General features: G+C 60.8%; 1 protein-coding gene across 1 annotated transcript; it reads right to left on the reverse strand.

Annotated features, from left to right (window-relative positions):
• Window positions 1-11,900: 11,900 nt before the first annotated feature.
• On the reverse strand, window positions 11,901-20,015 carry TBX2 (T-box transcription factor 2). Its single transcript, XM_063112574.1, has 7 exons — window positions 19,621-20,015; window positions 18,246-18,513; window positions 17,108-17,254; window positions 15,832-15,908; window positions 15,569-15,732; window positions 14,521-15,158; window positions 11,901-12,356 (listed from the first exon to the last, which is right to left on the reverse strand). Exons 1-7 carry the CDS (start codon window positions 20,013-20,015, stop codon window positions 11,901-11,903), a joined length of 2,145 nt encoding a protein of 714 aa, XP_062968644.1.
• Between the last annotated feature and the right edge of the window lie 3,058 nt (window positions 20,016-23,073).

Below are 23,073 nucleotides of genomic sequence, written 5' to 3' on the forward strand. Positions count from 1 at the left end.
GTGATTGAAAGGTGGGGCCTTGAAGAGGTGATTCGATTGCAAGACCATGCCTTAGTGAATGGATTAATAATGGTGGTCATGGGCATGGTTCTGAGGGCTTTAAAAGCATAGCACCTGAGGAGGTTACTCTCTCTCTCTGCTCCATCATCTTCTGCCACGTGAGACCCCTGCAGTATTGTCACCACCAAGGCCTTCACCAGCTGTGTTCCCTGAACTTTGGACTTCCCAGCCTCTGAAACTGTAAGCAATAAATTCTGTTCTCTTATAAATTACCAGGTTATAAGCAACAGAAACGGTCTAATATAATAGGCAAATCCATGGAAACAGAAAGTAAACTCACGGTTGTCAAGAGCTGGGGGCACAGGCAGTAATTGCTCATGGTTCAGGGTTTCTTTGGGGGCTGGTGAAATGTTCTGGAGTTACATCGTGGTGATGGTTACACAACCTTGTGAATATACTAAAAGCCATTGAATTGTACACTTTAAAAGGGTGAATTTTATGGTACTCAAGTAATATCTCAATTTTTAAAAAGAAAGAAAACAAGGAGAGCAGAGCCTCTGCGAGAGTGAGGAAATATTCCCATACCTAACAGTGTAGCAGTTGCTCAATACATATTTAGTAAAGTAATGTGAAGGCAAGAAGAGTTAACCCCTTTGTGTCCTCTGCCTTTTCACCATGGGGAAGAGACCTCTGACTCCCCAAGTGGTGAGAACCAAGGAGAGCAGCTATCTCTGAGTGTGGAGAGTTCTAGTGTCTGAACAGGGGGGGGACTCAAATCCCTCTTACTTCAGGGGAAAGCCCAGTGAGCTCTGGGAGAAGGGGACACCTGAACCAAAGAAAAGACTGGTGACATAGCAATCCTAGCTTCACGTTCCCCTTCCCTAGGCTGATCTTTCACTTTTTCCTGCTTGTAGAACCTTCTCCTTTCCCCCATCCTCCACCCCTGCCTCGGTTTTCCTGCCTGTGAATGGGGAAGAGAGGAAACTATCCCTCGGCCCTGGCTCAGGGCCTGATGGAAGCCAAGGAGGTGGTGCCTTTGTGTGATGGTGGAGGGGACTTCTGAGCCTCTGAAGTGGTGCCCCTGGGATCCAGGCCAGAGTCTGGTCCCCACAGCCCTCATGGAAGCTGCAAGCATGGCACCTGGAGAGGGAACATATTAATTAAATCAGATGGGCCCTGAGGGAGCGAGCCCTGGGACAGGTAAGTTTCCACCAGTGGGGGTGGGGGTGTGGAAGTATGGAACACAGGGTGCTGTCCAGGGAGACAGGTGCCTAGGGAGCCCTGGGCATTTAGGAGGTCCATGTACAGGGCCAGGGGAGGGGTCCTGAGGACAAGCCACACTGATGCCACAAACCAGTCTAAGGCTCAGGCTCAGCCAAGAGCGGACCCAGCCTTGCCATGAGGAAAGGTAAGATCAGCATGCAGCCCCGCTGCTCTCATGAAGATGGCACTGTGCGGGACACAGTAGGGGGCTGGGGGACACTGTCAGGGGCAGAGGAGCATCAAACACAGTCTGCTCCAGGTAGGAGGAAGGGCACAGCTGCTTGTGGTAAAGCACTTTGGCCCCTTAAGCCTCACAACAATTTGTGGGGGCGAGGAGGGGAGAGTTCTCATCCCCATTTCCCTGGTGAGAAAACTGCTCTGATCAGAGAAGTAAAGCCATTTGCCCAACGGGACCCAGCTGGGAGGCAGCAGAGCCAGTCTGGAAGTCAGGTCCTTCTGACCCCACAGCCAAGCTCTCTCCACTCTGCCCCTGGGAAACTGAGCTGGGAAAAGAACTGAAAACCGCCCCCAGCAGGGAGCACGGGCAGCCAGCTGGGCTTCGGGCCCATCGCAGGCTTTGATCTGCTGATTAACCCTGCAGTGCTGGCTTAGGAGATGGGCCATGGTGGGGTGGGGAGGGCGTGGGGGTGATGACGTGACCGCGGAGAGGGCATGACCATGAGCTGGCTCAGGAAAGGCTGGACAGTCGCAGGCTCTGCCCACACCAGTGTGGCCAGACAAGCTGCGGGTCTGGGACTTGGGGCTCCAGGGAGGCGCTCTAAAGAGCCAGTTCCTCTCCTCCCCATCCCAGCCCCAGGCCTTTAGGTCTCCCAGCCACCTCACCCTCCTGCACCTACCCTCAGGGCCTTCCTTGCAAGCTGCTTAGCCAGAGCCAAGCTCACACCTTTTCCTAAGCCACGAATGGTGTCCCCTTCCCCACATACCCCAATATTCTGCCCCCGGGCCTTTGGGATTCTTCCTCCATCTTTCCAGGCCACCTCTCCCACGAAGTCTTCCTCATCTCTTGCCAACATTCTCATATGTGCATGGAGCATCTCCTCTGTGCTAGAAGCCTGTCCCTCGCCCAAATCTCTGACCCAATGAGCTGGTGCCACCAGAGAGGGACATACCAGAACTTTGGGAGCCCAGGATCGGAGGGAGGAGGAGCCAGTTGAGGCATGGTGAAGGAGAGGACATTTTTTGACCTGAACTGCGGAAAATAATAAGGCATTTAGGGAGGCAGGCAGGAGGGTGTGCTCTGGGGGAAGGTTGGATGGAACAGATAGGAACCGCCCAGGCTCAGCTCCTCCTTCTGGGTCAGCTGTCCTATATGAGGGATCAGAGCACACAGAACTCTGCCCATTCCCCGCCCCCCACCGCAGGTGGAGACGGGGCAGCCACATTCCTCTCGCCCTTTGCAAAGTAGACATTAGTATCTCAGACGTAAGGAAACTTGAGTCTCAAGGGATCGAAGCCACAGAACTATTTGGACCCAGGTCTCTGTGGCTGCACAAAGGCCATGCTCTTATTCACTTCCCTTGGTGTTACTGCCTGGCAGCAGGACCTAGCCAGAAATTAGAGCGGAGGCACGGAGAGCAGGCCGGATCCCCGGGAGGCGGCGGGAAACCCGACCTGCAGCAGGCCCGCGGCAGGGGGTGAGGGCTCCAGGCCTAATCCCAACCCCGGACTCCGGGTCTGACGACTCCAGATCCCCACCTAGTGGTAGGAGGGAGCCGCTGCCCGCATGGCCCAGGCAGCTCACAGGCGACACTGATCCAGCCAGGTCACCCGCAAGCCAGGCTCCAGCAAGAAACGCCCCTGCCCGGCCTCGCTTCCCGGGAGAGGCGGAGCCCGATCGCACGCGTGCGCACTGCGGCTTGCTGCCCTCGGGCCTTCTCTGCGGCGGCTCAGTCGCCAGCGGTGCTCCGTGCAGACACCCCAACCCCGGCCATCGCTTAGTCTAAACCCCCAGATTTAGGCCAGAATCCTAGGGCTTAGGGACTCGGCAGCCTGTCAGCCCAGAAAGCAGGATCCCATTGGCCTGTGCCTGGCTTCCAGGGCAGGAGGGGTCACCCCCTCCGGCTCAACCCCGGCCTGGGCTGAGAGGAATTTGTCTCACTCCCAAATGGTCCCCAGGTCCCCATCCTCAGTCTCCTTTAGGCTCCTCCGAAGACTCGGGGCCTCCTCAGGAGGGGCAGGAAAGCAGCATTCACTGCGCCAGTCTCTGTGCCCGGCTGTTAGAAACAGCATCCCGCTTAATTCTCACCCAACCCCAGCACCAAGGTACCCCATCTCCACTTTGAAGAAGTGGTGGGGACGGATAAAGTAACCCGCTCAAGGTCACACATTCATTGACTGCTAACGAAGAACAATGTACAGAAGGGAGAAGGCTGCGGAGAAGCTTCCTGATGATACCAGAAGATGAGCCAGTGGGTAGGAAGAGCATTCCAGGTCCAGAGAAGAGCAAGTGAGTGTGAGAAGGCCCTGAGGCCAAGTCAGCAAGATGAACCAGAGCTGAGCTGGTGGACCGTGGGATGGGGTCTGAGGTGGGAAGATGAGTAGGTGGGACTTACACAGGTCCCACTGCCAGACTAAGGAGTCTGGTCTCGACCCCAAGAGCATGGGAAGCCTTGGAGGGCTTTAAATAGGGCAGTGAACTCAGCTCAGCTCAGGAAAGTCCTTTGCCACACAGGAGAGATGAGAGGACAGACATACTAGGAGGCTCCACAAGGATCCCAGATAGAGATGCTTGCCCTGGGCTTGGGGGACAAGGTTGTTGCTCCAGAAGCTGGAGGGTGCCAGACCCCCTGGGGAACAGAGAATCACCCTGCAGAGCTGGAGGGCTCGGAGTGCCTGGTGTGGATGGCCTGGAAGCTTCTCCTGCAGAGGCAAGTCCTCAGGCAAGACACATACACTCCTTGGGTCTCAGTTCCTCAGGAGACAGAGGAGGCCCCATTGGCTGGACCGAGGCCCTCTGCCCTCAGGAGCTCTCTACAGCAGACTCCAAGTGGATGTGGAGCAGAGGCTTCTGGTCCAGGGCCTGGAGGGAGGGTATCCTGGAGGAACCAGATGCGGACCTGGCTTCTGGAGGGTTCGGTTCATTCATTCAGCAAATGCTTTTTGCGCTTCTGCCATGTGTTAAGCAGTTTTAGGTGTGGGGATCCAGCAATGAGCGAAACAGGCACCAGCCCCCGCCTTGAGGGAGCCAGTGATCTTACAGGAGACAGAGACAGAGACGTTAAACATATCCCCTCCAAGAGGAGACATGGCAGTGGATAGGAGTGAGATGGGAAAGGGCTTAGCTCCAGCAAACTGGGGACAGCGGGGAGCCTCAGAGCCTCAGAGAGGCTGGAGAGCTGGTAACTGGCCTAGTCTCTCCAGGCAAAATCACCCCCACCCAGCATCTTCATGTGGGCATGTCTCTGTGTGTTTGCATGTGCATGTGTTTGTGTGGTGGGTGCATGGGTAAGCATCTATGAGTGTATCTGTGTGCATGTGTCTATTTGTGTTCTGAGTGCTTTGTATGTGCACATCTCTGTGTGTCTGGCTATATGCATGTCTGTGTGTGTATGGTTGGTTGTGAGTTGCCTCTATGTGTGTGTGTGTCTGTATATGTGAATATTTGCGTGTCTTTGTGGGTGGGTATTGGTTTGCCTATGTATAGGTCTCCATGTGGGTGTACACATGTGTGTCTGTGGAGGGATCTGTGTATGGGGATCTGTGGGGTGGTGGCTGGGGGTGTGACCAACTGGGTGACTTGCTAAAGGGTTTTCTGGAATGGGGAATATCCGGGGCCGGCCCGTGGCTCATGCGGGAGAGTTCGGTGCTGATAACACCAAGGCCACGGGTTCAGATCCCTATATAGGGATGGCCAGTTAGCTCACTTGGGAGAGCGTGGTGCTGACAACACCTTACCGGTCATCCGTATTAAAATGACTGTTACAGGCAAACTGGGACAGTTGTGAGAGGCCAAAGCTGGAAGGGTGGACAGCCCTTTTGAGAGGAGAATAAGAGCCAAAGTTGGGGCAGGATGAAGGAACTAACCATCTAGTCCAGAGCTAAATGAAACCAGTCCCACAGCCCGCCACAAGGGCTGGGCCAAATGGCCAAAGAGACTCTGGGGCCCAGGCACTGTGGAGCAGGAACTCTCAGGGGTCCAGGTGAAAGCACAGGCTTGGGGTCAGCCAGTCCTTGGTGTGGCCTCGTGGTCTGCTTCTTAGTAGCCCTATGACCTTGGGTAGATCTAGGCCTTGGTTTTCGCCTCTGTAAAATGGAGATGATTATACCATCTGCCCAGTGCTGAGGATTAGGTAAGAAAATGCATGTGCAATGTTAGAAACGCAGTGAATGTTCCACAGCTCCTGCCAGGCTGAGGAGCAGGAGCCGTGGGGCCAGAGGACATCTTTTTCTCTTTGGTAGGGAAATAAATAATCGTGAGAACCTGAGCCATGCCCTGAGCTAAGCACAGGACAGGCACTATTTCAAGTAATCCATCATGTCCCCTGCCCTCAGCAGAGGTCCCTGGCAGGCCCACACAGCCGCCCTTTCCCTGGTCTCCTGGCCGTGGGCTCTGAGACAAGCTGCTTCTCCCACGGACACACCTCCTGGCCAGGACATCCGGGGCTCAGCATCTGCTGCAGGGGGCGCCGGCCCAGCCCCTTTGCCCTTTCCCAGCAGCAAGGCTGACTCTCATCCATCATCACTTCATCAGCTAAAGTTTCCATGGGATTGTGAAAGAGCTATGTCCTTTATTTACTGGGTGGCCTTGGGCACCTCACTTCCTTTCTGTGAACCTCAGTGTCATCATCTGTGAAATGGGGATTCATAATCTCTACGCTGCCGGTGAGAGTTCAGTGGGAGCCCTTCTGAGAAAGTGCGGTCAACACCGCAAAGCCTTCCACTCAGAAAAGGAATTCGCCTGCTGGCTATCCTAGATATGGGCCTGAATGTCCTCCATTAGTATCCCCTTCTCTCTTTGGAGAGAAGTCACACACAGTCAGTCAACAAACTGTGGTGAGGGGCACTAAAGCCACCCCCCCCACCCCACCAGTCTGTGCCTCCCCAAAAGTAGCATGCCCAAGGTGGAAGGCAAAGCAGTGGTGACAGCCACATCCCACAGGGAGTGGAGGCAGCTGGAGCCAGCTGGTTCCCTGGGGGTTTCAAGACCTGGAATGCAATTTCCTAATTGGGAATTAATCCAGGCCACCAGCCCTGCCCCCATCCCCCAAATCTTAGCAACAACAGCCAAGGTCTCCAAGGTCTGTGAGTGACCCCACCTATCCCTCAGGCTCAGGTTCCTTGGGCATTACATGGGAGCATAGTTCTTACTTCTCCTCTAGAATAGTCGAGGCTGGGGGTCACTGGAAACCAAGCCAAGATCAACTGGCCATTCACAGATCAATTTTATTTTAGTCCAAACCACTTGCTTCGCAGATGAGGATTCTGGGGCCCAGAAAAGGAAGTCACATTGTCCAAGCTCTCACAGCTAGAGACAGAGTTCCATCTTGTACCTATCCCCTGTCCAGTTTCCCTACCAAGTAGCTGCTTCAGCCACAGATGAGCATGTAGATAATTATTAAATTACCAAAGGTTTGGTCCTAGTCTCTGTTATACTTTGAAACGGAAAACAGCTGAGAGCCTGGGGCAGGGAAGACACCTGGCTGGGGTCACACAACAAGCTGGTGGCCTTTGCACTGGAAATGACCCTAGACTGGTGTTAGCTGGGCTGCTTTCTAGCTGTGTGCCCTTAGGAAAAGTGTGTAAGGTTAATCTCCAAGGGTGCCAGAGCTCCTCTGGGGACATTAAGGGTCTGCTGGAATCAGGCTTCCAAACGCCGCCCCCTACTCTAATCCATCTACTCCAAGGGATATGTGGGGGGCCTCACATATCCCCCCACCCCCATTCAAACCTGACTCAGAACCATGGTGGTTTTTAATCCGGGGTAGAGGTTCTCAGGCTGACCCCTGTGCCCTCCGCATTCCCCACCACTTTCCGCTGGAATAACTCAGACCCAAAGCCTCCCCTGGTTTCTGGCACACGGGACCTAGGGAGACAGGACACCAGGTGAGCAGCTCCCAGGGCCCATCCTGCACGCCCCCCCGCGCTCGACCCTGAAGACCTGGGTGGGGCTGGTGAGGAGGTGAACGTAGGAGCCGAGGCGGACCTCTCCGCGGGAGGAGCCCTGGGTCCCTGCCGATCCGGGAGCTGCCTCAACTTCCCACTCTCCGCGCCACCTCCCACCCACCACCCCGAGCCCGCACCGTCGGGTGGGTCCCTCGCTCCCGAAGGCCAGAGCAGTTCGTCCGGCTCCGCGGATCCCAAGTCCCGCTTCTGAGCGGCCGGGCAGGCCAGAGTCAGACTGCCTCCCAGACCCGAGAGGGATCGCGAGGGGTCAGTGTTTGCAGCCGGGCGTCGCATGTCTGGGAGTTGGCACTGCCGGGCGGCCCCAAAGAGAAGGGGAGAAGGCCGGGCCCTCCGGTCCATGTCCGCAGCCCCCGTCCAGAACCCCTCGGTCCTCAGCTGCCTGTGCCGATCTCTTGGCCTGGATCTATGTCAGTCCGTGGCTGTGTCTCCGTGCCCATCACTGTGGGTCCCTCTGTCCACCTCCGGCTCTAGCCCGCGCGGACTATCCGGCCGCTGTCCGGCCCCTGGCTTGGAGCGCCATCTCGTGGCCAAGTGAGGAGTTGCCACTGCCCGCGGGATGGGCGGGCTCCACCTTCGCTCCAGGCCTGGAGGGGCGGGCGGTGCCAAGAGGTGGGGCCGGGAAGAGCGGCGGCCGTCTGCTCAGACCTGGTGCTTCGGAAGTGGGTTCCGGGTCTCCGGCCTCACCGAATGAAGGGGAGCACATCTGCATCTCCAGAGAGCCCAAAAGGAACTCCAGGGGCAAAACAGTCCCAGGCCCACTCTGACAGAGGCACCAACCCATTCACTGAAGGGTGACCCAAAGGCGACCCCTGAAGAGTGCTCAGGGGGGACCAGGAGCTCGGGCTCCCTCCCCTTTGCCCCAGTCCCCAAGCGCGCAAGGGTCTGTCTCCCGTCTGCCTCTGCCCGGTCCCTAGAGCACGGAGCGGTCGGCCCCTGGGCGGACCCTGGGCGAACCCTGCCTGTCCGGCTGGAGCCCGAACTTTGAGGCCAAGGACAGCAAAGGAGGAGGAGGAAGCGGGGTTGGGCTTCGGGTCCTTCCCAGAGCAGAGGAAGAGAGGCTCAGAGTGTGAACCTCGGTCCCTCAAGGGGCCGTCCTACACCCGGGAAGTGGGGGGTCGGGGCCTCGAGCCGGGGCGCTGACCTGGGGCGTCCTCGGGAGCGCCAGGCTGAAGGCGCCCCGCCGGCCCGAGAGGTGCCCTGCGTGGGAGTTTGCGGTGCGCTGGGCGGGAGGAGCCGGTTCTGCGCCATCTCCGTGGCGGCAGCGGGCGAGAGGGGAAGGAATGGCTTGAGGGCTCGGAAGACTCCGATTAACCGAAGGAGAAATGTGGTCCCTAGGCCCCGGGATCCAAGCGGTGAGGCCGCTCGGGGCCTCGCGGAGTCCCCACAGCCACACCGCAGTCTCCTGTGAATCATTCACAGTCCCACACCGACACGCACCGTCCCTCTCAGACTCCACACTCCCGACACACAGGGTCCCACAGCGACGTGCCAGGTCACCAACAGGCCTCAGCGACCCCTGGGTCCCTATCACCCCAACACACGCCCTCCTCACACGTCCCCTGGGCTGGCGACTTCTGCCGTCCAGGGCCCCTGGTGCCAGGCCCTGAAGGGTTAAGGAGGCCTTGGGGCACCGGAGCGGCGGGTACGCGGGGCGCCTGGGCTAATTGGCGACCCCGGGACAATGAGGGCTGGGAGGCCGGGGCTGGGGGTGAGGGACTTAATTGGGCCTGGGAGTGGCCTGGCCTTTGTCTGGAACGTTCCCGCAGCCGCACTCAGGCTCGCAGCTGGGGCCCCGCAGTCGCTCGCCCCGCGCTCCGCGGGGCCAGACGTGTGCGGCGGAAGGCGGCGGGGTGGGGTGGGGATGTGCCCGGGGCCGGAGGGCCGCCCTGCCCCACCCGGGTTGCCGCAGCAACGACGCGGCCAGAAGGCAGCCGCCGTGAGGCCACCGCCCCGCCCTCGGGTGCGCGCTCTGCCCTCCGCCCCTGCTGCGGCCCCGGGTCGGTGCTGCCCCCTGCTGTCAGCGGCCCTGTCCGCAGCCGCCGCGCACCCGCACCCACTCCCCGCTCTCCAGTCATGCTCCAAGTGAGAAGCCGCAAGGAGCGAGCGCGCCCTGCTCTACGAACTTTAGAGGCGTTTTAGCCCAAAGCGAGCTCGAATAAACACACTGTCCACGAGGGATTCTAGTTGAACCGGGAAAGGGCCGTCCCTGTCCCCGCCCGGTTCCTGGACCGCCCCTTCTCTGTCCCGCCTGCAGATCAGAGACAGGGAAGCCGGAACCCACCCTCCGAGGACTGCGACAGGGTCTTCTGCACCCTCCCACTGGTGCGCTGGACGACCCCCCTCTCCCCCCACCTAACGCAGCGTGGCTGGGGGCAGCTCCCTCCCTGGGACGGGACGTGGTTCTCTTTCCTTCCAAATGTGTCGGCCCGGGCGTTTGGAGGCCCCCAAACTGTCCATTCTACCTCCACCTTCACCCTTCCTCCATCTCACCATCCCTGGTGTCCCTGGTGAAGTGCAGTCCAGACCCCCTCACCGCGGTGCCCACGGTGGGCAGCCTGCTCGGCCAGGGCGTCAGAGAGCCTCAAGGCTCGAAGAGGAAAGAACTGGGAAGGAGGGGGGTGCTCGGTGGCCGGCAGACCCAGGGGCCAGTGGAAGGAGTACCTGCCCTTCTCCCACCCCTTCCCCACCCCCACCGCTAGGATTGGGGGCTGAAGACGCTTGCTAGCAGGGTGACGAGGAAGAGGGAAGATGCCGCCTCATGGGGCTGGAGGCCGCTGTCCTTGCAGGCGTGGGTCGCGGGCAAGGACCGGCCTCATGGAGACTGACACAGCGGGACCCCCAGAGAGACCCCAGTCAAACCATTTGTTTTTCAGGGGAAACTGAGGCAGGAAAGGGCATAGCCTGTTGTCCTACACCCCCCACACCCGCGAGGGACTTAGATGAATTATAAGGAAGAGCTTGTAGGGCAGTCTTTGCTACCCTAGTCAGCAGCCCTAACACGGAGATACTGTTCCTCTGAGGTTCAGAAGGCAGACATGAGAAAATTCCGGGGTCCGCTGTGTTTTGGCAGGGGACACATCCAAACCCTCCTCCTCGGGACAGAGGGGGCAGGCAGCGCCGATCTTCCCAGCCCACCCACCCAAAAGTGTTCAAAGGGGATGCGTTTCCACCGTGGCGCCCCGGAGAGGGAGTCGGGGGGATCCAGGCCGCTGAGCTGCGCTTCGCCGGCTCCAGCGCCCAGGCCCGAGGTGCGGAGCGGCATGAGCGGCGGACAGTCGGCGAGTGGCCGGCAGAGGGAGCCCGGCCCCCGGCCTGGGACGCGGCCGGCGCTGGGGGCGGGGGATGGGGGGCGCGAGGCGGAGCGGCGCCTCCTGGCCCAGCCCGCGCCCCGCGCCGGCGCCGCCCGGCCTCGCGGCTCCGCCCGCGGCCCCCGCCGCGCCGCCGCCCCCGGGGTGCAGCTGCCGCCGAGCGGGGGGCGCCCAACCTCTGGTCCCCGCCTCTAGTCCCTCCTCACGCACTTGCAGCGCCCCAGTCCCGCGCGGCCCACAGAGCGCACAGCGCCGTTCACTTCGCATTGTAGCGTTTTATTGTTTTCTCGCGTTTTGCCGTTTCGTTCTCGCTCCGGAGCGAAAAGTGAAAACCTGAGGTGGAGCCCGCGGGCCGGGCGAGCAAAGCCCGGGCGGAGGGGCCGAGGGGCCGAGGGGTGGGGGATCCTCCGGGGCTCGCGGCCTTCTCCCGCGGCCAGGGACCCCTCAGCCCTGTACAATATAGATGCTCATGGAAAATGGAAAAAAAATTAAATGCTATGAGTTAATCTCTAAATATATGTACACAGCCATGTACACCTTTGAATAAATTAATACCAATTTGCATATTCTGGGAACCTTAAAGCTTATTTACACAAATTACCATTTATTTCATAAATATCTTTTTCTCCCTAGGGACTCAAGGCAGAAGTGCCACTCCCTCCGCTGACCCAGGGGTGGAGGGGCGCCTGTGTCTTGGGGGAAAGAGGTGGGAAGACTGAAAGGACAGGTCCCCTCCCAGCTCATGTCTACACTGACTTCAGTTTTCACTGGCTCCAGCGTCCCCACCCCAGTTTTTCACACCGTCTAGGCCCAAGGCCAGGGCCCTTGGGACTCCCTCCGAAGCTCCCTCCCCTGGTTTCCCGGGGGACCGCTGGGCCCGGAATGGGGTCTCCCCCGCAGCGCTGGAAGACCGGAGAGAACCCGCAGATGCCACCTTGATGCTGGAGCAGATCTGGACCGAGTCCAGTGGCTCCAAAGTGACTGTTACTGGCAGCCTGATTCCTTGTTGAGGCCCAGGGAAGTGTCCCAGGCCCCAGCTTGCCAGACGAGGCTCTATTCTGGCTGCTGCAGCCCACTTTGCTCCTTTATTTAAATAAATACCCACTCTGTGCTGTACACATCCCAAGCATCAGGGGCAGGCAGCCCGGGAGGCCTGCGTGGCAGTGGAGCAGCTGGGCAGCCCCCTCACTTGGGTGACTCCCGGCTGGGGGAGAGGGCTCGCTGGCTCTCCAGCCCACTCACCAGTCTCTGGATGCTCTGCAGTTCACTGGCCACCTCCTTGGCTGAGCCGCTGGGCGACAGGGCACCACGGGATGGGGCCCCCACTTTGCGGAGAGCCAGCTCGGGCAGGGGACTGGGCTCCCGGCTGTTGCCACCCGCAGCCTTGGAGCCCTCGGCCACCAGACCGGTGGTGAGGAGGCCAGTGCTAGGCGGGATGGTGACTGGGATCTGATAGGGGCTGAAGCGCAGGCGGGGCCGGGCACTGCCCAGGAAGGGGCTCCGGGAGAGGGAGCCCGCGGCGGCAGCAGCAGCGGCGGCGGCAGCACTGGTGGCCGGCAAAGCTGAGGCAGCTGCGGCAGCTGCTGCCATGTAGGTGTAGGGATAGGGGAAGAGGCCTCCGAAAGTGGGCATTGGGATTCCCTGGAAGAAACAGAACAAGACAAGGGTTAGACATGCTGCCTGAAGCATTTCTGAGGGTGGGCTGGGTGCTGTGGGTGATCTACAACCAGGAATCCTTGCCCCACTGTTTTAGGGCTATAAAACCAGAACTCACATAACCATAACCACAAGTGACACAGGTAGGCAGGAGCCAGTGTGCCTACAGCCAAACCCAGGTAGAGAGGGAGGTTACTTCAGATTATGATGAAAAGGCCTGGTACCACTGAGCCCTGTGCTGGCTATTATAGCAGGGGTAAGTGAAAGGACATTCCAGGTGGCTGGACTAGCATGGGCAAAGGCCTAGAGGTAGGAAGCAGGGCAGGCACAAGGCCAGGCGGCAAGCAGACAGCTTGGGCTGTCTTGGGAGGTTCTGTTCATTTAGAACATTGTCTTCTCCCAAATCCCATCTGCTCAAAATGGCTAAAGCAGTACAGGCTGGGGGAAGAGCTTTGTAAAGTCTCCCGCCACTCACCCGCTGGGGGGGAGGGCACGGGGGTGGTGACTCCTGCCTGGACTAGGACAAGGGCACAGGTGCCAACCAGCTCATAAACTGGCCTGAATGTTCTACAAAGAACTCCTGGCAGCCCCTCAGCAGCAGCTAAGGAAGGAATGCAAAATCTTTGCCTGTGTAGAGCACAGCAGCCAGGAACCCCTGGACAAATGCCACCTGAGTTCATGAGGCTGACTTTCGGATGATCTGACCTTTGAGATAATGGCTCATTCCCCGGAGAGTGTAGGTATGGGGAGGAAGGCAGGGGGCTGATGGTGCTGCCTGGCTCAAGCAGGGAGATGAAAAGAAGCAGCTTAGTCAGGAGTGAGAAAATACCCTTCCTGAGGGGGTCAAGCTCCATTGGACATTTCCGACCTGTCATCTCAGGTCAGGAAAAAGGAAGGAGGCTTTAGATCTTCTGGGATTTGGCTCTACCTGATGGCTGGGAGGGGCTGCACTGGGCTGGGGAAGTTAAGCACCAGCAGCTATATCAACTGATGCTGGGTACTCTCACCTGTTGAGAGTACCTTTGCACCTGTTGACCAGGCTGTGTCTAGAAGCCCTGACTTCCTGTGACCTCTATGATGCCCACGACCATCACCAGTTTGTCTAGGAGGAGGCATTCACATACACACAGAATCAAGGGTAGATTAAACCTCCAAGCCCTGACCTCCATTCTCTGGAGGATTCCTCTCCAGCCCAGAGCCCCAGATACATGAGGCTAGTGCCTCTATCGCTCCACACACCCTGACACTGAGCTCAGTTTAAAATGCATTTTACAACCTCCCCCCAATTTTAAAAATATTCTCTTCTGAACCAAAGGAACTTTCTCAGACCTGAACTCCTATTTTCCTTCCCTTGAGATAAGATCTCAAGGGTTCAATTTGCCAGAAACCTCAGAGGGAAGAAAACGAATGAAGAGATTCCAAATCTTTCCACAGGGAATATTCCACCCAAGCAACCAAAGAGGCCGCTTTCCCTGTTGGATCTCCTTACTGTGCCGCTGGCCACATCTTCATAAACTCTCTCCTGGGAGCTCAAAATTTCAACCAGGGCCTGGGGAACTGAACCCCACTTCCCTAAGTGTGGCCTGAGGGTGTTGGGGGACTCTAGCCAGTTCTGTCCTCTGCCAAGGCAGATTTCTAGTGGATCTGAAAAGGGCCAGAGACATCTGAGAAATGGGTCATTTTGGTGGCCAATTGTCCAGAAAATAATGCAAAAATTTCTCCTCCCTTTGTCCAGCCATGCTAGCTTTTCAGGACTGACAGTGGGCCAAGGGTTGTTATTCCCAAGAAAAATGTCCTGAGGCCAGGAGAGTGGACTTCACAAAAGCCATTGGCAGCCCCATTCCAACAGTCTGAAGTGTCTTGATGGGTACCTCTCCCCTCCCTGGTATCATAGGAAAGGAAACACCACCAGAGAAGGCCAAGGTCACTTGGGATCCAAAAGCAGCACCTTGGCCAGACCCCGAACCTGCAGTTGTTGTCTCTCAGAACCTAAGTGTCATGGAGAGCGTCCCCCAGGTCTCCCCTGGCCGGAGTTCTTGCCTGCTGGAAGCTCTGTGCGCCTGTGGTACCCCTAAAGCCCTCTGCCCGCCTCAGCTGCCCAGATCGCTCCTCCACCCTCCTTTGTGCTGTCGCACATCCCAGGCCTTACCTGAGATGCAAGCATGTGCTGGGAGAGGTGGAACGGGAAGGGCGCGGCGGAACTTGCTGCGCTGGCCGCGGGACCCAGCCCGCCTGCGTCCAGCCCCGCGGCGGTCCCGGGCCCGCCGCCTCCACCATTGCCGCCGCCGCCTGCCACCGAGGCCAGCAAATGACCCATGCCCATGGCAGAGAAGGCGCCGGGTCCCACGGCGAACTGTCCTGGGTGTAGGAAGAGCGGCTGGCCAGCCCCCAGCGGCCCAAAGAACTGCTGCCCGTGCAGGTGGCTGGAGAAGGCCAGGCCGGGCAGGTGTCCGGCGCCCAGGGGGGACGCACTGTCTGTCTGTACCACCAGCGGCGCCAGGCCCGGCTCTTTGCCCTCGCCCGCCTCCTTGCGCCCCTCGTCCTTCCGCCGGGCTTCGGCGCGCTCCTTCTCCAGGCCCCGCAGGCCGAACGGGCCGTCCCCGCCGCTCTCGGCCGGCTCCTTGCCCCTCTCCGGACTGCGCCGCTCCCGGGCGCGGTCGGGTTCGCTCAAGCGAGGGGGGCTGGCGCTGTCCGGAGCCGGGCTGCGGCCTGTCGCCGCCCGGGAGCGTTCCTCGCTCAGCCGCTCGGACTCTGGGTCACTGTCCGCGGCGCACGACTTCTCCTCGGCTGCAGGGAGAGAGGGCGCGCCGGGTTACAGGGGCCCGGGCGGGGACAGACGCGAGGTCCTCTCCGGGTGTCTGGGCCGGGTCGGGGAGACTGGGAAAGGGCTGTTCTTGGGAGGCCGAGTCAGAGGAGCTTCTAGAGTCGTGCAAAAGGGCAGCTGCAGGTCACCTAATCCAAAACCCCATATTTACAGTGGAAGAAATAGAGCCTTGCAGAGGAAACCTTACTCTGCCATAGAGTCACACAGCGCGCAAGGGGCCCAGCTCAGAGTCCAGCCGGATCTTCTGGCTACGAGGGAGTCTCGGGCTGGAGGCCCCATCCCAGACAAATCGCTGACGCTTCCCCCCAGGTTCTTAAGAGGAGACCCTCCCCTACCCCGTCTCTCCAACCCCGGTCGACCACCCGACGCTCACCTCGGGCCCGGTGCAGGCGCAGGGGACTGGGCGCTGCGCCCGGGGAGGGCGGTGGTTCCCGTGCGGGGGGAGGGTCACAAGACGAGGCATCCGACTCGGCGCCGTCGCGCTCCGGCTTGCAGTGTTCCTCGTACAAGCGCAGGGACGGCAGCGTCAGCTGCTTCCTGGGGATGAGCGAGGTGGCGGGGCGGGTCAGCGGGGACCCCCTCCTGCTTCCTGCTTCCCCGGGCACCCGCCGCAGGGCTGTCCCGCCCGCCCCTCACCTTTTCTCCCGCCGGCCGTTCCCGGTATCCCGGAAGCCCTTGGCAAACGGGTTGTTGTCGATCTTCAGCTGAGTGATCTGCGGGGACCGAGGGGACGGCGTTAGGTCAGGCCGTGGCTCTTCCAGCCCGGCCGGGGGGGGGGGCACCCCGAGGTCAGTGGCTACCGGCCGCAGAGGCGAGACCTGGGAAGTGTCCACTTGGTACACGCCCTCCTGGGATGGGACACCCCGAGGTGAGGTTGGTGGGAGAGACTCGCGACACGTTCTCTCCTCCTCCAAAAACTTTATTTGAGATATAATCGCTCAACACGCACACACAGGCCCAGAGCTGTGTGCAGAGTAGGAATCGGCCCAAGCATGCACACAGGCCCACGAGGTCACGCGAGCTACACGACTCCGCACCTGGGCAGGCGCGCACGGAGGCAGCGGCGCACCGCAAGTCCGGAGGTTCACCGAAGACAAGTCATCACACTCACCCGCCTGCGCGCACGAACGGAAACGCAGGCAGAACACAGAACCAAGCGAACTCACACGCCTCCAGCCGTCTCCAAGGCGCCCCAAACGGTGCACGCACAGCCAGGCAAACGCACTCGTTCACAAAGACAGAAGCACCGGAAGGGACACTCGTACACTCGTTCACTCGACAACGGTGCCCATGGACACAGGCCTAGTGGGGGTGATGCTTTGCCCCACTAGAAGGAGGGTGTAGAAACGGAGCAAGCAGAAAAAGCCCTTCAAGATGAAGGAAAATTTTCTAAGTTCCTCCCAAGGGGTCCGAGGCCTGGCCTGACCCAGAGCAGTAGCCTGGGGTGCTTTGGGGGACTGTGTCACCTGTCCCAACCTCTGGCTCCCCGGGAGAGTAAAAACTGGGCCCCGGGTTTCTAGTGTCGGTTGAACCTGGGCAGATTGCCTCGGGGGCCCTCTTTTCATTTAAACTCTCATCCCTGAGCCAAGAAATAAACGAATAAAATGTAAAAATGTCAGCGCGGGCCCCGAGTCTCTGCTAATTGCTAAGTAAACATCTCCACCCGAACGAGCGCCCAGCTGTTCGCACGCCCCAAGGGAGCGTGTGTGTACGTGTCGTGGGCTTGGGAGGGGACCTGGGGGGTTTCCGTGGGTGCCGCGCTTACGGATGCGAGACTTGGTGCCCAGCAGCGGGCCGGGAGCGAGCAGAGTGGGTCCGGGGGGCTGAGGGTGGGTGTGAAGGGAGGGTTGGAGCCTGCACGGTGCTGCGGGGGGCGGGGGCGGGGGCTGGGCCCCCCGCCCGCCGAGTGTACCTTGTCGTTCTGGTAGGCAGTGACCGCGATGAAGTCGGTCTCGGGGAACACGTAGGTGCGGAAGGTGCTATATGGCAGCTTCAGGATGTCGTTGGCTCGCACGATGTGGAAGCGCGGCTGGTACTTGTGCATGGAGTTCAGGATGGTCTGCGGGGGACGGGGGGCGGCGCGGGTTAGCCACAGCCCCCAGCCCTTGGCTTGAGCTTTTCTACTCTCTGGGGACCCTCCTCTCCATCTCTGGGTCTCTCTCTCTTGGTTCTCTCCCTACCTCCCATTTCCTCCTGTCTTTTTTTCCTCTTCTATATTTCTTTTTCTTTCTTTTTTCCCCTCTCACTTTTCTTTCACAGAGCTCCTATCTCTTTCTCTCTCCATTAAAAAAATTTCCCCCCAGTTGAAAACAGAAATAAAACAAATAATAAAACCCCTGCAACTCCACTCTTCACCTCTCTTCCTGGTCACATTGCCAAGCCCCCAGTAGCCTACGGAGAGAGGATTCGGACCTTCCCGCGTGCTCATCGACTGCGCTACATCAGAAGGTGTAGTCCCTTTTGCCCCATGGAAATCTCCCCCGATCTAATTCGCTGGGGCCTCGGATCAAGCAGAAACGGAGAGAACCCCCAAACCCTCTCCTCCTGGTTGGGCATCTGCCTGTGAGAGGAGGGAAAAGTCTCAGGGAGGCTCTGGGGAGGTTGCTTTAACTTTTAAATCCTCTAGTCTTGGGGAAGGGCTAGGGACATGGATCTTGGGAAGAGTGAGGAACAAGTTGAGGTCATGGGCAAGTCTTCCAAGCTCAGTACCTAGAATCCAGGAGTAGGGTGACCTCCCAGCGACTGCGCTGCCTGACCTGGTTCTGCCGCACCTGCCTCCCGCTTGACCCTAGGAGGGACCCTCGGAAGCCTGACCGGAATGGAAATTGTGAGCTTCCTGGAGCTTCGAGGCTGCTGCTCTGCCATTCCCCAGGCTTGCTGAGCCCTCGGGGCCCGGGCCCAGCCTGTGTAGGCCATAGGGCAGTGACCCGGGCAGGGGCACTGTGGGGATCTGGCCAGTGCTCCCTGGCTGGGAAATCCTGCCCCCTCGCTCTCCCACCCAGCTGCAGGGCTGGGTGCGCAGTATCATCCCCACCGCTGCAGACACTCACAAAGCCGTGCTTGTCGGAGATGTTGTTAGTCAGCTTCAACTTGTGGAAGGCCACGGGTTTGGCCATCCACTGCTCCCCCGTGGCCGGGCTGTCTGGGTGGATGTACATGCGTTTGGGCATCTCGGGGTCGGCCTTGCCCGCCACCATCCAGCGCGAGTTATGGAACTTATAGCGGCAATCATCAGCGGCCACAATGTCCATCAGCAGGATGTACTTGGCCTTCTTGTCCAGGCCGCTGACTCGCACCTTGAAAGGGGGGAACATTCGCCTGGGAGGGAGGAAAGGGAGGAGACGCTATTGGGACGGGGCTCTTCTACGTCGCAGGACCCCTCTCCACCTTTATGTCTCCCCTGCATCGCGCCCCACGGCCAGGAAGTTGCCCATCCGTGTTTCCCTGGCATCTGCTGCTCTGCCCTCTTATCCCTGCCAGGGAGACCCCACGTGCGGTTGTTGCTCCCCGGAGATCCCATTTCTGCCTGTCAGGCCCTCTCCTATAAGGCCTCCCCTCGGGCCTGTGCTCAGATTTGGGGACCGTCATTCTCCCTGACCTGAGGTGAAAGCCGATGCCCAGGAAAGAAATCTAGGCCCTTTAGAAATACACTCGCTTCTCCTGAATCTCCCCGAAATTCGTTCAGGGGAAATACCCACTTGGGACTGAAGCTCCCAGAAATAAATTCGGAGGGTGTTTGTTCTGGGAACAGGGTTACAGCTCCTGATCAGGGACCCTGACCCTGGAGTTCGGGGGAACAGGGTGAGCCTGAGGCCCGGATTCGCGGTGGCCGAGTCGACGGGCGGAAGGGTTGGGGACTGTGGCTTTCTTCTGGCTTTGAGGCCTGGGGCGGCGGATGTGTCCTAAGCTACCAGTTCCGCGGCGGCGGACACGACTGCCGGCCGGGTCAGGCCGCGGGCTCGGCCGACCCGGGGCTCGCTACCGGGAAGCGAGCGGCCGGCCTGGGGCTGGCGGGGCGCGGGTGCCAGGCTGGGCTCCAGGGTCGGAGCACAGAGGCCGGGAGGCGCTGCCTCTCTCCGGTGCTCGCAGAGACGGACCCGCTGGCAGAAGAGCCAGACCGCGGGGCCGAGGAGACGCGCCAGGGCCGAGCCGCGGGGTCTCCCGGCTTTGAGACTCCGAATGGCTGCGGCAATTCTTTAGGAGCATGTTTTTGTTTTATTTCAGTCGGGGGATTTTGATGTTTTCGTTTTTTAAAAAATTCGCTCGGATGCCAAACGAAAAAAGTCAACTTGGTTGTCTGTGGGCGCGAAGCGTGGCGCCGGGGCCGAAGCCGGGAGCCGAGAGCGGCGGGCGCGGCGCTGGTCGGTGCCGTCCTGACCCCAGCCCGCCCGCCCGCCGCCCGCCGCCCGCCGCCCGCCGCCCTACCTCCCGGACTTGGTGATGACCATCTCCGTGCCCAGCTTGTGGAACTGGTCCCACAGCTCCTTGGCCTCCAGCGTCACCTTGGGGTCGTCCTCCACCTCGTCCTCCGGCTCCAGGCTCTTGAGCGAGCGCAGATGCGCGGCGGGCGGGTGCGGGCCGAGTGCCGAGACGTGCAGCCCCGCCTCAGCCGCTGCCGCTGCCGCCGCGGCTGCGGCCGCCGCCCCCGCCAGCCCGGGGTCGGGCAGCGGCTTGGCCAGCGCTCCGGGCGGCAGCGCGAGCGCCGGGAAGAAGGAAGGCTGCGCCGCCGCCAGGAAGGCGGACATGGGGAAGTCGGCGGGCCGTGGCGCGTGGAACGGGTGGTAAGCCATGGCGCTGGCCGCCAGCGCCGGCTCTCTCATCGGGACATCCGGCCCAGGCGCCCGGGGGCCGGGGCCGGGGGCGCGCGGCTCGGACCCCCGGCCCGGGCGGCGGCGCGCGCAGAGGACGGACGACCTGGGCGGCGGGCGCGGCCGAAGCTCCTCCCGGCTCCCGGTCCCGCGCTCCGCCAGAGGCGCGGGGCTCTGGACGCGGGGGCGGCAGGGGGCTCTGCGCCCGGCTGGGCTGGGCTGGGCTGGCCCGCTCCGGCGCCGGGGACCACGCGCGACTGGTTAGATCTTGTCGTGATCTCTGGAAAACTGTGACTATCTCACATGTCCTGCCCTGCTCGGATCCCCTGCGCTAACGAACCAGGCCCCCCTTGATTGCTGATTTTACGCTTTTTGGACCAATTGTGGGTCTCCGGGGGCGGGGTTTTGACAGCTCAGGCCAAGCTCTGGCTGGGGGGGGGGGCCGGGGAGAAGGTGTCGGAAGCCTCAGCAGTAAGAAAACATGTCAACAGAATAAAATATTAACCAATGACGGGCCGACGGGCCCCAAGACCCCTCCCCCGGCCCCGGCCCCCACCCCGCCGCCCGCGCCCGCGGCTCCCTGCGCGGGGACTGGAAAGCGCCGAGGGCCGACCTGACCCGCCGAAAGGGCCCGCGGCTGGGGACGCCAGGGTCCCAGGGCTTTGGGGAAGGACCCGCAGCCGCACGCCGGCCCCAAGTGCAAAGCATTGACACGGCCCCGAGGAGAGGGGGCGCCCTCCTCCAGCGCCCGGGGGCCCGGTCGCTCTGGCCCGCTGTTCCCCAGCTGGCCTCCCACCCGGCTCCCGGCGCCGCCCGGGGTCCCTGCGCTCCGGAGGGAAGCTGCGGGCGAATCGGGAGGCTCGGGAGGCCGAGGTCCGGGAGCGAAACCCAGGTGGCGGGAGCCGGTGAGTGGAGCCATGGCAGAGCCCTACTGGGGTCGGCACGGGCGGGAGCGGGACGCAGCCTTGCGCTGGGGAAACGCGGGGACCCTCTAGCCCGCGCCGCCCCTCAGGAAGATTCAGGAGGAACCTGGAGTTTCCTGCAGGCGCTGGACTCAGCCTAATGTCCGCCTGTGTCCGCGACCCAGCCCTGAGCTCTCCGGCGACCAGGAGAGCGGGTCCTCCGAGCCAGGAAGGTGAGCGCACCTTCTGCGGAGCACCGAGCGGCGCCGCGCGGGCTGACCCCGGACTCCGGATTCTCCACCCGCAATCGAGCGAATTTTCGCCGCATCCGGTACCGGAGGTGCATGTCTCACTCATCCTAAACACCCGCATCCTCTCTCTGCTCCCAGACACCTTGCTAGAGTTTGTTTCCGTCTCTGGGAAGGGCACGTCCCAAGTTCAGGAGTGTGGGTAACACGTGTGGGAAAATCGGGGTGTCTGCGAGCACCTGTGTTTGGACCCCCCACTCTCCGCGATCAGTCTTAGTCTTCCGTTTCCCGGCGGCCCAGTATCCCGCCCCCCGCCCCCGCTGTGTGTGTGTGTGTGTGTGTGTGTGTGTGTGTGTGTGTGTGTGTGTGTCGCGCTCAGTGTGCTGCCCTCTGTGCGCGGTGAGAGCGTAACTAAAGGTGGGTGCGAGGAGAGGGAAGCGACCACAAACCTGCCTCGAGTCGAACCAGGGCGCGGACGCTCCGGCTGATTCCTAGAGGTCGCGTTCTAAAGGACAAGATGGAGCTTGCACTGGCCACGGTTGACACTCCCCCCCGCACAACCAGTGCAAGTGCGGTGAGTTCGGCCCGCACAGGCCCCATGCCTGTGTGGTGGGCACGAACATCCCACATCCTACAGTGACCCGGGCAGCCTGCCCGCCCGCTGTTCACACCATTTCGCAGAGCTCCGGGTCGCTGGAGTGTAAAGGCCGGATCGCCCCCGGCAGTGCGGGTTCGGGCCGGCAGGAGAGGTTTGGCCTCCCCGACCTTTTTCTACTTCATAGCTGGCCCCAGGGCTCTCGCAACTCCTCATCGCTGCGTACACATGTGGGCGCCGCCCCCACAGGGTTTTCTTCATGACCTCGCTCTTGGCTGGGTCGCTCTACTTAGTACGTCTGCTCTGCCCCAAACGAATCTTCAACACCGCGCTGCGCAGTCTACGCAGTCGAGGCAGGATCCATTGCAGTTTTGCACAGGCAAAGACCTGCCGGCTCCACCTTAGGCAGGATGTGGCCCCTTGGGGAGGGACGTGTGTGGACACGTTTGCACAGTCGGTGGGTGAAGTGACCTGGTAATAGGGCAGTTTTCCTAAACCGGGAATCCAGGTACGGGTCTGGGAATCCGTGAATACATTTGCAAAGTCGTGTGTGTGTGTGTGTGTGTGTGTGTGTGTGTGTGTGTGTGTGTGTGTGTGTGTGTGTGTGTGTGTGTGCGCGCGTGCGTGTGTGTACATATACTTTCGTACTTGTAAGAATGTGCGTACATCTTAGTGTGTGCATTTTGGACCTTTTCCTGGAGAGAATCCATAGCTGGTCCAGAAACACGGAGGCCTGGGTTATTTGCCCAAGAAACCCGGAGGCGACGGGGCAGCGGCTGCATTTGGGGACCGCAACCTCACCTACGGAGCTGCGGACCTGCCCTCCGGCGGTCACAGGCTCTTTCCGGCCGGCCGGGATCCCACCGTGTGCTCCGCCCCGTCGTCTCGCAGTCACCCCAAGGTCCTGCTGCAGGCTGCTCTCACGATTCTGTATCGATCCCCCCAGCCAAACTCTCCAGCTAGGAATATCCTTGGCTCATCGAAAACCGGCGCTGGGGAGGCCCAGGCGGCCCTGTAGCGGCGCCGTGCAGCGTCCAGCGCCCGCTCGGCTCCTCCCCCGCCTGGGTCTACCCCTCCTTCTTCTTCCTAGGAACCGGCGCCCCTGGGGGAGTCCTGGGGGCCGAGTGTGCGTGTCTCTTTAAGAGTCCCTGGGGGGCGCCTCGCGGGCCGCCCGGGGCTTGGCGGGGGTGGGGGCGCGGGCGCGGGCGGGGGCGGCTGGCGCCAGGCGGCCGAGGCTCCACAACAAAGCTCCGGCCCCTGTCACTTCGCATCGGCCGGGCCCCGCAGACGGGCGGGGGACGCGCGCTCAGCCGCCCCTCCCTCTC

Source organism: Cynocephalus volans, chromosome 10 (genome assembly GCF_027409185.1).
Source record: "Cynocephalus volans isolate mCynVol1 chromosome 10, mCynVol1.pri, whole genome shotgun sequence".
NCBI classification, from domain to species: domain Eukaryota; kingdom Metazoa; phylum Chordata; class Mammalia; order Dermoptera; family Cynocephalidae; genus Cynocephalus; species Cynocephalus volans.